This window comes from Myxine glutinosa, chromosome 2 (assembly GCF_964187855.1).
Source record: "Myxine glutinosa chromosome 2, kmMyxGlut1.1, whole genome shotgun sequence".
In the NCBI taxonomy this organism is placed as follows: Eukaryota; Metazoa; Chordata; class Myxini; order Myxiniformes; family Myxinidae; genus Myxine; species Myxine glutinosa.
Window position 1 is genome coordinate 268,063,522 of NC_136262.1, and position 15,149 is coordinate 268,078,670.

At 42.7% G+C, this 15,149-nt stretch overlaps 1 protein-coding gene across 4 annotated transcripts in view; it reads left to right on the forward strand.

Annotated features, from left to right (window-relative positions):
* The window catches only part of PCGF5 (polycomb group ring finger 5), a 58,551-nt gene extending 43,864 nt beyond the window's left edge, over window positions 1-14,687 (forward strand). For all 4 annotated transcript variants that reach the window (XM_068105710.2, XM_068105711.2, XM_068105712.2 and 1 more), the window contains 6 exons: window positions 3,084-3,139; window positions 8,781-8,840; window positions 8,930-9,072; window positions 13,294-13,392; window positions 14,351-14,440; window positions 14,533-14,687. In XM_068105710.2, coding sequence (XP_067961811.2) covers window positions 3,084-3,139; window positions 8,781-8,840; window positions 8,930-9,072; window positions 13,294-13,392; window positions 14,351-14,440; window positions 14,533-14,586 — 502 coding nt within the window. In that variant the 3' untranslated portion in view covers window positions 14,587-14,687. The remainder of the gene's footprint in view (window positions 1-3,083; window positions 3,140-8,780; window positions 8,841-8,929; window positions 9,073-13,293; window positions 13,393-14,350; window positions 14,441-14,532) is intronic.
* The last annotated feature ends 462 nt before the right edge of the window (window positions 14,688-15,149 follow it).

Genomic DNA, 15,149 nt, shown 5'->3' on the forward strand with positions numbered 1-15,149 from the left:
TAACATGGGCTTCCCTTAAGGGATGAGACTCTGCAGCTGCCACAATGGCTCAGTTTGGCTCACACTCCTTCCCCTCCCTTGTCCCACCTTCCCCCCTACCTCCTCCAGGACTCCCAACCCACCCCTTCTCATGCAAACGAACAAAGATCGAAGAATATCACTCAAAGTTGAGCAACAAAGTCATTACAAATGTTTTAGCAAAACGACAAATAAAGCAAATGGAAAGGGAAAGGTAAGAGAACGGTGAATCCACGGTGTTCCACAGCTCTCTTTGCTGCTTTATTTTGCCCATACAGGTGCATCGGCTGATGCACCTTCACTTCCCCTCCCCTGCATCCCGTTGCCTCTCTCTGCCCTTGACCTTCTTTATCCTCTTCCAAACCTCCTCCTTTTCACCAACTGCCCTCGCTACTTCCTCAGTTGCTACTTCCTGGTTTCTATCCCTGGACGATGCGCCTTTTCCTGACGTCTTTCCACACAAAACTTATGCAATTCCCCTAAATGCTACTCCATACTTCTTCCACTCCTCCTCCAAACCACCTTCTTCGCTAAGTTGCTCATACCTGGCCCTCATCCTCTCCTTCTCTCCTTGTACTCTACTACGACATTGCCCCTACGTTACCCCCACCTAATAATCTTCCAAGCCCTGCTCTTAACCTCCCTCCATTTCTTCATCAGTACCACAAACACCTCAGGCTTGTGTTGGGTGGTAACATGCTCTCCCATCACTGCCTTGCAATCCTTCACCCTCCATAACTGTCACTTCCTTACCACCACCAAATACACTTCTGTTCTGTTCTGTCCACCCCTGCAGGTAATCTTGTGGCTTTCCCACTTTTGAAAGAATGAACCAGCTATGGCCATCCCATTCCTCACCACCAGCTCTACTCGCTCTCGACCCTCTCTATTCCTCGTTCCCCAACCAAATTTTCCAACACATTCATCTTCACCTGGACCCGCTACTCCCATTTGCGTGTTAAAGTCCCCCACAATGCACAGCATCACCTCCACTCTCCAGTGCATCACTGAATTCCTGCTTCTCCTCCACAGCCCTTCCCCTTTGAGGCCCATATACTGGCATAACACACACCATTTGCCTCTGTATCGCCAACCATGCCATAACTACCTGTCCCTTCCATATTCCCACTCTGAACACCTACTTGCTGATCTCTTCCAATAATATTATCCTCAGGTCATTACGCCTTCCAACCTCACCCACGTACAACATCTTGGATCCTCCTACCAACCTCCTCACCCTGTCTCCTTCCCACCTGGTATCCTGCACATACAACACTTCCAACCTCCTTCTCTGCATCATCCCCACCACCTCGACTCCTCTTTCCTCCATTGATCCCACATTCAACCGACATAGCCAGACCTCACTTCTGAACTGCTGCCCGCCTGACAGAGCGAAGTACCATCTTGAATAATTTGGGACATTCGGGTCATCAATCAGCAGCACTACCCAGGCAGACCTGCTGGACCAACTACCCTAGCCCTGTCATCGTAACTATCCTAGAATGCACACACACACACACACACACACACACACACACACACACACACACACACACACACACACACACACACACACACACACACACACACACACAACCTCTTTCGCTGCTCGCCTCCTGCATTGTTCTCATTTTCATCCTCAACACTCGACTCCTCTCCCTCACCCACCTCACTTCTCCCTTACCAAAGTAAAAATTTCAAAGTAAACACAGTAAATGCTTTTCGCACTTGATTCCAACCTCGTCTCCCTCGCACAATCCTTGTTCAGAATGTCTGTGAAGCCTCACACTCTCGGTCCACCAGTTCCCTGTTGTGCAGGGCTGACCCACGAAGGAAAACCGAGCCACGTCCACACTTTGGTCCACTTTCTGAATCACTTTAAACCTAAACACTACATGGCTTAACTTTAAACGCTATCAACAATTTAATTTAAAGTGCTACACAAAAATATGGTACATTTTCCATGTAGTAATAAGATTGCGGTTTTGTAGGGTAAAAATAAACTGGGAACTGGTCATCTATTTTTCCTTTGGCCATGGAAGATGGATGGAGGTTAATGTTTTCACCCCTATATGTTTGTTTGTATATTTGTGAATGGTACATCTAAAATTGTGGACAGATTTGCACTAAACTTGGCGGAGAGGTTGGGTATGTGACACGGATGAAATGATTAGATTTTGGTGAACATCCGGATCCGGATCTGTGAATTTTTAAAGTGATTATTCACCATTGAGAGATGGGAAAAACATGACAACTAGCATATCTGAAAGAGTTGTGGATGACTTGTGACTAACTTTGGTGGACAGGTTGGGTGGGTGAAAAGGACAAATCGATTCGATTTTGGTGAAGATCCAAATACGGATCTAGATACGAGAATTTTATTTAAAATTCTGATGTGATTCTTCACCATTGAGAGATGGGTCCAAAAACGAAATATAGCAAGATATTTCAAAAAGTTGTGAATGACTCATGACAAAATTTGGTGGATGAGTTGAGTAGTTGACGAGAACAAGCGATTAGATTTTGGTTCAGGTCAATCGATCGGGGTGGTCGAGGGGCACGACGGGGTGGTCGAGGCGCACGACGGGGCGGTCGAGGCGCACGACCGGGGCGGTCGAGGCGCACGACCGGGGCGGTCGAGGCGCACGACCGGGGCGGTCGAGGCGCACGACCGGGGCGGTCGAGGAGCACGACCGGGGCGGTCGAGGCGCACGACCGGGGCGGTCGAGGCGCACGACCGGGGCGGTCGAGGCGCACGACCGGGGCGGTCGAGGCGCACGACCGGGGCGGTCGAGGCGCACGACCGGGGCGGTCGAGGCGCACGACCGGGGCGGTCGAGGCGCACGACCGCGGCGGTCGAGGCGCACGACCGGGGCGGTCGAGGCGCACGACCGGGGCGCACGACCGCGGCGGTCGAGGCGCACGACCGCGGCGGTCGAGGCGCACGACCGCGGTGGTCGTGTTGCACGATAAATTATTGGTGGAAGGTAATCAACATGAAACTTTAATCGATAGAGAAAAGAGATACAATATTTTCACCCTTCATTTGTCCTATGTTGTTACAGACAAGACAAAACTCTCGAGGGAATTATCTTCAAACTGGTGCCTGGACTAAAAGAACGTGAGTTTTCATCATAGTTTTTACTTTTCATGAATAAAATCAATCTTTCTGCTCTTACAAATAAACACTATGAATGGTTTCCTCTCGTACAAATGAGAGGTTGTGCACATCGGGGTCAGGGTTTGGAAAACAAGATGGAAGATTATTCACGGCATCGGCGTCCGATCGGACAAGGGGCTACAACTACAAGGTTGATCTATCTTCGAGGACTTTGAACACTGATTGGTGAAAGATCAAAAACACTCGGGCCATTCTTTTTATTTTATTTACTATTATTTAATTATTGAACCGAGGCTTAAGATCGTATTCCTGGTGAAAACGTGTTCTGCTGGTCTCTGGATGAGCTTAAACATATCTGCTGTTGATAGGAACAGTTTGGTTTAAAATGGAGTTTGTCATCTGCAAACAGAACAATGAACGAGGACCTGATAGGACAGGTCACCAACATATGCTGTATTGTGTGTATCGAGCTTCTAAAGGTGATTGAAGAAACAGTATAGGATACTTTTAACATGAATCGAGGACATACTCCAACCAGAGGACAAAGTTTGAAGATCACAACTCGGTGCCAGGCAGCATGGTTTATGCAGAGAAAAATATCCACAGGAACTAATATCGATAACACACTATTACAGAATCCATTGTCTCATTTATAATACATTTGATATATCGATAACACACTATTACAGAATCCATTGTCATTTATATTGTGGACCCGGTGTGTACCCTGGTTTAGAATAGGTACACCGTTTCCCTGCGTGTCGTAAGAGGCGACTAAGAGGGTTGGCGTCAGGAAGGGCATCCGGCCATAAAAACATTGCCTCAAAAAGAGAACCATGACAATTACAACTACATATGGGCAGGGTACAGCCCGAAGTGGAGATCGGTTTCTGAGGTTTGGGACATGGAATGACAATTTCTGCCCCATATGTTGTGTGCAATTGTTGTGTGCAATGACAATTGTCAATGACAATGACAATAACATGGACAATGACAGGGAGATCAGGAGAAGTGGTGGAAGTATTGGTCAGAAGAAGAGTGGACATATGTTGTGTGCAAGAGACGAGATGGAAGGGAAGTGGTGTGAGAATGGTGAAGGGTAGGCAGGGACAAAAATACAAGTTTGTGTGGCAAGGGTGCCCGGAGGGCGTGAATGGTGTTGGTGTCCTGTTTTCTGAGGAGTTTGTAGACAGTGTGGTGAGTGTGACCTGAGTGAGTGAAAGGTTGATGATGGTGAAAATGATGATAGGAAAGCTCTTGGTGAACGTCATCTTCGGATATGCTCCGCAGGTTGGTCGGAGCGATGGAGAAGGACAAGTTCTGGTGTGCGATAGAGAAGCTGATGGAAAACGTGAAAGATGAGGAAGTTGTTGTGGTAGGAGAAGACCTAAATGGACATGTGGGAAGGAGTATGGACAGTTTTGAGGGAGTTCATGGGGGACTTGGGGGTTATGGATATGGTGTGAGAAATGGAGAAGGTGAAAGGATTTTGGAGTTTGCTGATGGAGCTGATTTGTTGATTTGTAATACTCAGTTCCAGAAAGAGGATAATAAGCTTGTTACATACACGTCAGGTGGGTCGACGACAACCGTCGACTACCTGATGGTGCGTAGGCGAGATAGGGGGCACCTCCCGGACACAAAGGTGATCCCGGGGGAGGAGGCTGTTTCACAGCACCACTTGGTTGTCTGCAACATAAGGGTGAAAGGTGCGAGGAGAGCTCGGCAGGTGAAGTACCAACCGAGAATGAAGGTGTGGAGGTTGAAAGAGGTGACAGTAAGGGAGGCATTAAAAGAGAGGCTGAGTAGGGTAGAGGATGATGTGGTTGAGCTTGAAAGTGGTTGGATGTCAATGAAAGATAGTCTGTTGGGAGCCGTTGGTGAGGTATGTGGATGGACAAAAGGACCAGCGAGGCACCCGGAAACATGGTGGTGGGATGATGAAGTTGGAAAGAGGATTGACAAGAAGAGGAAGAAGTTCAAGGAGTGGCACAAGGCGAAGGGTATGGGGGCAGAAAAGGCAGAGCATGAAAGTTATAAGGCAGCCAGGAAGGCTGCAAAGAAAGAGGTAGCAAAGGCGCAGGAGGCATGTAGGAAAATGTTCGGAGAACGCTTGGATTCGGAAGAGGGTCAGAGAGCGGTATTCAGGATTGCAAAGCAGATAGCGAAAGAGGTGTGATGGGGGTGAGTTGCTTGAAGGATGAAGTGAGACAAATTGTTGTGGACCCAGCTGGAATTAAAGGAAGATGGAAAAGATATATGGAAATGCTGTTGAATACAGAGAATGAATGGGATGGCAGCATAGAGAGTAACCCAGTTTTAGGACCGGCAGAAAAGATAACTGAGAAGGAAGTTGAGGAAGCGATAAAAGCAATGAAGAGTAGAAAAGCGGGAGGGCCGATGGGAGTTGTGGTAGATATGTTGAAGGCAACAGGAAGTTGGGGTGTGAAGAGAATGACAGAGATCTGTAATCTGGTGGTGAAAGAATGCCGCATTCCAGTGGTTGGGAACTGAGTACCCTCGTCCCTCTATACAAGGGGAAAGGTGACCCTCTGGAGTGTGGCTCGTACCGAGCAATAAAGTTATTGGAGCATGGAATGAAGGTATTGGAAAGGGTGTTGGAGAGGAGGATAAGGAAGAAGGTGAAGATCGACGAAATGCAGTTTGGATTTATGCCAGGAAGAGGAACGACAGACGCGCTCTTTATTGTGAGGCAGTTGCAGGAGAAGTACATGGAGAAGAGGAAGAAGTTGATTCTTGGGTTTGTTGATCTGGAGAAAGCATTCGATAGGGTTCCACGCGAAGTAGTGACATGTGCATTGAGGAAGTTAGGAGTGGAGGAATGGTTGATCAGAGTCGTGATGGCAATGTACAAAAGAGCGCGCACAGCTGTAAGGACGAAGGACGGGAACAGTGGTGAGTTTGAGGTGAAGGTGGGAGTGCATCAGGGGTCGGTACTAAGTCCACTTCTATTTGTAGCTGTGATGGAGGTGCTGGCTCAGAACATAAAGGAGGGTTTACCGTGGGAGTTGTATGCAGATGATCTGGTGTTGATTGCGGAAAGTATGGATGGACTGAAAGAAAAGATGAACAAGTGGAAGGAATGTATGGAGACAAAAGGTCTGAAGGTGAATATCGGAAAGACGAAGGTGATGGCAAGTGGTAAAGCATGTGGTGAGGTGGAAAGAACTGGGAAGTGGCCGTGTGCTGTGTGCAGGAAGGGTGTCGGAGTGAACTCCATTCAATGTACAATATGCGCTGAGTGGGTTCATCAAAAATGTAGTGGTCTGAGAGGGTCATTAACCAGTGTGGCAGCTACATTCAAGTGTAAGGTGTGCACAGGGGGAGCTGCAGATGGAGGAAATGTTGAGTTGGATCTTGGAGATGGCGTGAAGCTGGAAGGTGTGAAAACATTTTGCTACCTCGGAGACATGCTGAATGGAGAAGGTGGATCAGACTCGGCAACAGTTGCTAGAGTGAGATGTGCATGGAAGAAGTTTCGGGAACTGAGTGGCGTGCTGACGAGGAGGGGAGTGTCGTTGAAGCTGAAGGGAAAGGTGTATGCTGCATGTGTGAGAAGTGTTATGATTTATGGGAGCGAGACATGGGTAGTGAACGTAGAGCAGCAACGAAGGCTGGAAAGGGTGGAAATGCGAATGGTTTGGTGGCTGTGTGGAGTATCGTTGAGAGAGAGGAAGACAAATGATGAATTGCGAAAGATGATGGGAATAGAGCCTGTGATTGATGCTGTGAAGAGGAACAGGTTGAGATGGTTTGGTCATGTGTTGAGGAAGGATGAAAGTGACTGGTTGAGAAGAGTGATGGATATGAATGTAGAAGGAAGTAGAGGACGGGGAAGACCGAGAAAGACTTGGCTAAAGATAGTGGAAGAAGAAATGCGGGCAAGGGGGTTAACGAGGAGAGATGCAGAAAATAGGGCAATATGGAGAAGATTGTCATGGGGACCGCAAGGCTAACCCCCGCTCTAGCAGGGAAAATGGCCTTAAAATGCATGTTGTTGTTGTTGTTGTATTGTCTCATTTATAGTACATTTGATATATCGATAACACACTTTTACAGAATCCATTGTCTCATTTATAATACATTTGATATTTTGATAACACATTTTTACAGAATCCATTGTCTCATTTATAATACATTTGATATTTTGATAACACACTATTACAGAATCCATTGTCTCATTTATAATACATTTGATATTTTGATAACACACTTTTACAGAATCCATTGTCTCATTTATAATACATTTGATATTTTGATAACACACTATTACAGAATCCATTGTCTCATTTATAATACATTTGATATTTTGATAACACACTATTACAGAATCCATTGTCTCATTTATAATACATTTGATATTTTGATAACACACTTTTACAGAATCCATTGTCTCATTTATAATACATTTGATATTTTGATAACACACTATTACAGAATCCATTGTCTCATTTATAATACATTTGATATTTTGATAACACACTATTACAGAATCCATTGTCTCATTTATAATACATTTGATATTTTGATAACACATTTTTACAGAATCCATTGTCTCATTTATAATACATTTGATATTTTGATAACACACTATTACAGAATCCATTGTCTCATTTATAATACATTTGATATTTTGATAACACACTATTACAGAATCCATTGTCTCATTTATAGTACATTTGATATATCGATAACACACTATTACAGAATCCATTGTCTCATTTATAATACATTTGATATTTTGATAACACACTATTACAGAATCCATTGTCTCATTTATAGTACATTTGATATATCGATAACACACTTTTACAGAATCCATTGTCTAATTTATAGTACATTTGATATATCGATAACACACTTTTACAGAATCCATTGTCTCATTTATAATACATTTGATATTTTGATAACACACTATTACAGAATCCATTGTCTCATTTATAGTACATTTGATATATCGATAACACACTATTACAGAATCCATTGTCTCATTTATAGTACATTTGATATATCGATAACACACTTTTACAGAATCCATTGTCTCATTTATAATACATTTGATATTTTGATAACACACTGTCACAGAATCCATTGTCTCATTTATAATACATTTGATATATCGATAACACACTATTACAGAATCCATTGTCTCATTTATAATACATTTGATATTTTGATAACACACTGTCACAGAATCCATTGTCTCATTTATAATACATTTGATATATCGATAACACACTATTACAGAATCCATTGTCTCATTTATTATACATTTGATATTTTGATAACGCACTATTACAGAATCCATTGTCTCATTTCTAATACATTTTATATCCAAAATTTATAAACGATATACAAAATTTCTATAAGCTGTGACCATGTGTGGAAATCTGATGATTTATTGCAAATGTTGTTTGATTGGCACAGTTTGTAAAGGGCAGCTGAGCTAAGGTTTACCTGCAGGTACCTTCATTTTTATTCACTCAATCTTGTGCTCATAACGTGCTGGAAGACATCCATCCTTATGAACCAATTCCATTGTGTTCCAGACCATTGTTTGATTACCAGACATTGGTTATTGCTGTGGAGTAATAGCAAACTAAAGTTGATTCTGTCTCAGGTGAAGAGAAGAAAGAAAAGGAGTTTTGGAAATCCCAAAGTCTGCACAAAAGCCGTGAAGGTGAGCCTGGATGGACAAAACGAGAGGGAATCTTCTCTCCTTCGGGACTTTGCGTGACATTTACCCCTCGGGGGTTCTTCTCTCGGCAGATGATGAACCCAAGGCCAAGAGGGAGCGAATAGACAATGATTTTTTGTGTGGGAACGAAGACTTTCATCGCAGCGATCCTCAGATTGCCCTCTGTTTGGACTGTTTGTGGCAAAACGGGCAGGCTTCTGGAGAGAGCATGCAGGTGAGGCCCTCAGGTTCACGATGATCGATCCCAAGTGAAAGAGCACCTTTATCATGAGGTCAAATTGCAAGGACTATTTGAATCTTGATTGGTTTAAGCTTTTGTTGTAAAACGTTTTCCCGATTATACACGAGCTATTTATACTTTAGTTCAATTTGGATTAATTTATGTTTTAAAAAACGCGAATTTGCACACCGTGAACATTCTCTAATAAACGAATCACTTCACAATCAGATCATTTCAGAGAGAGAGAGAGATTTATTGAACCGACGTTTCATTTTTGAAGGATTTTCTGCTCTCTTTTGGTAATATTAGTTTTGATTTTGATTTTTTTCCCACATTACAATCTGTTCTATTGTTATCCTTCATTATGTGCAAAGTTCTATTGTTATCCTTCATTATGTGCAAAGTTCTATTGTTATCCTTCATTATGTGCAATGTTCTATTGTTATCCTTCATTATGTGCAAAGTTCTATTGTTATCCTTCATTATGTGCAACGTTCTATTGTTATCCTTCATTATGTGCAAAGTTCTATTGTTATCCAACATTATGTGCAAAGTTCTATTGTTATCCTTCATTATGTGCAAAGTTCTATTGTTATCCATCATTTTGTGCAAAGTTCTATTGTTATCCTTCATTATGTGCAAAGTTATATTGTTATCCTTCATTATGTGCAACGTTCTATTGTTATCCATCATTATGTGCAAAGTTCTATTGTTATCCTTCATTATGTGCAACGTTCTATTGTTATCCTTCATTATGTGCAACGTTCTATTGTTATCCTTCATTATGTGCAAAGTTCTATTGTTATCCTTCATTATGTGCAACGTTCTATTGTTATCCATCATTATGTGCAAAGTTCTATTGTTATCCTTCATTATGTGCAAAGTTCTATTGTTATCCTTCATTATGTGCAAAGTTCTATTGTTATCCTTCATTATGTGCAACGTTCTATTGTTATCCTTCATTATGTGCAAAGTTCTATTGTTATCCTTCATTATGTGCAAAGTTCTATTGTTATCCTTCATTATGTGCAAAGTTCTATTGTTATCCTTCATTATGTGCAACGTTCTATTGTTATCCATCATTATGTGCAAAGTTCTATTGTTATCCTTCATTATGTGCAACGTTCTATTGTTATCCTTCATTATGTGCAACGTTCTATTGTTATCCTTCATTATGTGCAACGTTCTATTGTTATCCTTCATTTTGTGCAAAGTTCTATTGTTATCCATCATTATGTGCAAAGTTCTATTGTTATCCTTCATTATGTGCAAAGTTCTATTGTTATCCATCATTTTGTGCAAAGTTCTATTGTTATCCTTCATTATGTGCAAAGTTATATTGTTATCCTTCATTATGTGCAACGTTCTATTGTTATCCATCATTATGTGCAAAGTTCTATTGTTATCCTTCATTATGTGCAACGTTCTATTGTTATCCTTCATTATGTGCAACGTTCTATTGTTATCCTTCATTTTGTGCAAAGTTCTATTGTTATCCGTCATTAGGTGCAAAGTTCTATTGTTATCCTTCATTATGTGCAAAGTTCTATTGTTATCCATCATTTTGTACTAAGTTCTATTGTTATCCTTCATTATGTGCAAAGTTCTATTGTTATCCATCATTTTGTGCAAAGTTCTATTGTTATCCTTCATTATGTGCAAAGTTCTATTGTTATCCATCATTTTGTGCAAAGTTCTATTGTTATCCATCATTTTGTGCAAAGTTCTATTGTTATCCTTCATTATGTGCAAAGTTCTATTGTTATCCTTCATTATGTGCAACGTTCTATTGTTATCCATCATTATGTGCAAAGTTCTATTCTTATCCTTCATTATGTGCAACGTTCTATTGTTATCCTTCATTATGTGCAATGTTCTATTGTTATCCTTCATTATGTGCAAAGTTCTATTGTTATCCATCATTTTGTGCAAAGTTCTATTGTTACCCATCATTATGTGCAAAGTCTTGTTTCCATTTACCTAGTGTTTTGTGGGCTGACATGATGGCCTAGCGGTACGCGCTCTCACCTCTAAGCTGTCCAGCATGGGTTAGAATCCCGACCCACCTATAACCCGTCTTCCCGGTGTTTCACAAGCACGGCGATTCATCATTGTGGTGCCGTCCCTCGGGTGGACGTTAAACCGGTGTCCCATCTGACAGCATTCATTATAACCACCTTTAGAGGCCATTTTTCCCCGCAAAGCGGGGGTTGGCCTTTTTCGGGAACCGTGGTTGTTGTTGTTTTTCCGTCCCCTTTTTGAAGCAATGTTTTACGGCCGGATGCCCTTCCTGACGCCAACCCTTTTTGCCGCCTTTAACGACAAACAGGGAATTACCAGTGAACTGGTACTCAATTTGCCGACCTCGGAAGGATGACAGGCTGAGTCAACCCCCCTGGCGTTAATTCGGCGATCGACCGGGATTCGAACCCAGGATCCTTGGATCCTAAGCCGGCACCCTAGCCGCTAGCCCAACACCAGGGTCAAAGATCCCACGGTGGACATTAAAGATCCCACGGTGTCCTTCACAAAAAGTGGGCGAGCTTTCGCCGGCACCCTGAACAAATTTCAAATTCCTGCTCTAACCAGCAGAGGGCACCTCGTCGGCGGCACAGCTGCGCCCTCAGCCAATGACTTCACCCCACAGCCTTGTGCTGCATTCAAACGAAAAAAAGTGTTTTGTTCCATATTGCATTTGAGTGGAAAGAATGTTTTTGATGGATTGTTATTTGTTCTTTCATGATCAAAGGCTACTGGTTGAGCTCATACATGTAAGGACATGGAGATTAGGAGATATCAATGCAATTTCAAATGAATTGCAAAGGCATTTGGAGACTAAAAATTGTATGATATTTACCTCTGCCACTGAAGGTGGACAAGGTTATGTTTTCACCACTGTCTGTCTTTGTGTTTGCGTCTGTGAACAGGATATTGCAAAACGTTGTGGACGGATTCAGATGAAATTTGGTGGTGAGGTTGCGCGTGTGGCAAGGATGAAATGATTAGATTTTGGTGCAGATCCGGATACTATAATTTAAAAAATGATTCTTCACCATTGAGAGATTGGGCCAAAACTATATATAGCACGATATCTCAAAAAGTTATGGACGGATTCGGACCAAACTTGGTGGAGAGGTTGTGTGTTTATGGAGGACGAATTGATTAGATTTTGGTGAAGATCTGAATTCGGATGCGGACGCGAGAATTTTAAAAAGTGATTCTTCACCATTAACAGATGGGGTCAAAAACGATGTGGAGCAGGATATCGCAAAAGGTTGTGGATGAATTCTGACAAAACTTGGTGGACGAGTTGGTTAGGTGACATGAACATGCCAATTCGATTTTGGTTCAAGTCCGAATCCAGATCCGGCCTATCCGGTGGATGCAAAATGTAAACGGTTCAGCTTGGCGGAGGTATGTGCTCTACCAAGTCCCGATCTAGTTGAACATGTGATCCCAGCATAATGAGCTTTGTGTTCAGATGGAAATGAGCAGGTTGATCCAACTTGTGAATCGTGGAAATGCACAGTCAGACAACCTCGTCTAACACATGGACTGAAACGCATGCCACAAACTATTCCACAGGGTGGTATTAGGATCCGTTGAGGGACACAGGTTGATTTTACAGGGTGGTATTGGGATTGGTTGAGGGACACAGGTCGATTCTGTAGGGTGGTATTAGGATCAGTTGAGGGACACAGGTTGATTTTACAGGGTGGTATTGGGATCGGTTGAGGGACACAGGTCGATTCTGTAGGGTGGTATTAGGATCCGTTGAGGGACACAGGTCGATTCTGTAGGGTGGTATTAGGATCCGTTGAGGGACACAGGTTCATTTTACAGGGTGGTATTGGGATCGGTTGAGGGACATAGGTCGATTCTGGAGGGTGGTTTTAGGATCAGTTGAGGTATGTGTTGTGTGGAGCAAAGGTTGGGCCTGCTTCGAGGACTGAGGACGTCAGGTTTAGTCCAACAGTAAGAAATCCTTCCAGCGTTTCGTGTGGAGAAAGACACACGCAAAGATGAGCTATGACACAAGGTGTATCAGAAAAGTGTTCTGATTTGATGTCACGTCTCTGGACATTGTGTGACGTAATGATTGCAGAATGCATAGTTCGTGTGTTCGACTATATCGAGTTAGATAATTTGTTTGTTGGATAAAAGTTCTAGAAACGTGCGATAAAGTGCAGGTGTTTTTCCTTGTGTTCTGCACAGAGTCTGATGAAGAAGTTTATTCGCTGTTCTTCTCGAGTAACTGTTGGAACCATTAAGAAGTTTCTGAGTTTGAAACTTCAGCTTCCCAGCAACTACGAGGTGCGTTTGAAACTGTTGCAATTCCCAACACACTTCTTTCACAGAAATACACGTTCCATTTTGAGTAAATTGCTCGTTTCAAGATGTAGTTCAATAGTTACGGAATACACAATGTTTGTGCGTCTGTGTTTGTAATCCATTGTCACCTATTTTAATTGTAAGTGAATGACAATCATCATGCATTGTCCATTTTGTGTTGTCTGCACTCGCCGGCCCCACCCCCCACCCTCTATGTGTCCTCATGGTGCTGACTCCAATGAGGACAATCTATCTCTCTCAGCAGTTGTTAACATGTGCCGACTCCAATGAGGACCATCGATCTCTCTCAGCAGTTGTTAACATGTGCTGACTCCAATGAGGACGATCTACCTCTCTCAGCAGTTGTTAACATGTGCTGACTCCAATGAGGACCATCTACCTCTCTCAGCAGTTGTTAACATGTGCTGACTCCAATGAGGACAATCCATCTCTCTCAGCAGTTGTTAACATGTGCCGACTCCAATGAGGACCATCTATCTCTCTCAGCAGTTGTTAACATGTGCTGACTCCAATGAGGACCATCTATCTCTCTCAGCAGTTGTTGACATGTGCTGATTTCATCTCTCTCAGCAGTTGTTAACATGTGCCGACTCCAATGAGGACCATCTATCTCTCTCAGCAGTTGTTAACATGTGCTGACTCCAATGAGGACAATCTACCTCTCTCAGAAGTTGTTAACATGTGCTGACTCCAATGAGGACCATCTACCTCTCTCAGCAGTTGTTAACATGTGCTGACTCCAATGAGGACAATCTATCTCTCTCAGCAGTTGTTGACATGTGCCGACTCCAATGAGGTCCATCTATTTCTCTCAGCAGTTGTTAACATGTGCTGACTACAAAGAGGACCATATCTCTAAGCAGTTGTTAACATGTGTCCTGTGTCTTGCTTGATGAGATGTCATGTGGTGTTGCCTCAGCTCGACGTTCTCTGTAATGGCGAGATTATGGGGAAAGACCACACCTTGGAGTTTATCTACATGACACGATGGAGAATGAGAGGCACCAACGTAAGTTTGTAAATTTACACTAAACGGATTTTCATGTTTTGTGACACAATTGTGCATCGTTTAGTTTACACAACTTGTTCTTGTCGTTGCAGACATTTCCAATGATACTTCAATATCGTCCTAAGATAGACTTCAGCTGCTTGTAATCATTTTTGCACATTTTGAATTTTTTGCACTGGAATTGAATGTACTCTGCTTAATGTCTTTCATTGCCTAATAATGTCTAATAAAAGTTTATATTTGTAAATTCAGTGTGTCCTATTTTTAAGAAAGTGCTCAACTTATTTGGTCTATTCCATTTGTGACAAGCGTTTCGCCTAGGTCCCCCGTCGGTGGAGTGATGTGAGTTGACAAAGTGGAAGACGCAAGGCGGCCATCTTGGATTTTGACGTGCCGACCCAATTTTCAATAGCGTTCTCCCTTATGCCTAGATACACCCACACACCAGATTAGAAGTTAGTAGTTTGTTTATTTTTCAAGATATTTCGCTCACAAGGTTCAGACATATATATGGTGGTGGCCATCTTGGATTTTGACGTGGCGACGCGATTTTGAATAGCATTCTTCCGTATGCCTAGATACACCCACACACCAGAATAGAAGTTGGTACTTCGCTTATTTTTCAAGATATTCCGCTCACAAGGTTCAGACATACATGGCGGTGGCCATCTTGGATTTTGACGTGGGTTGCATCCACACACCAAATTCG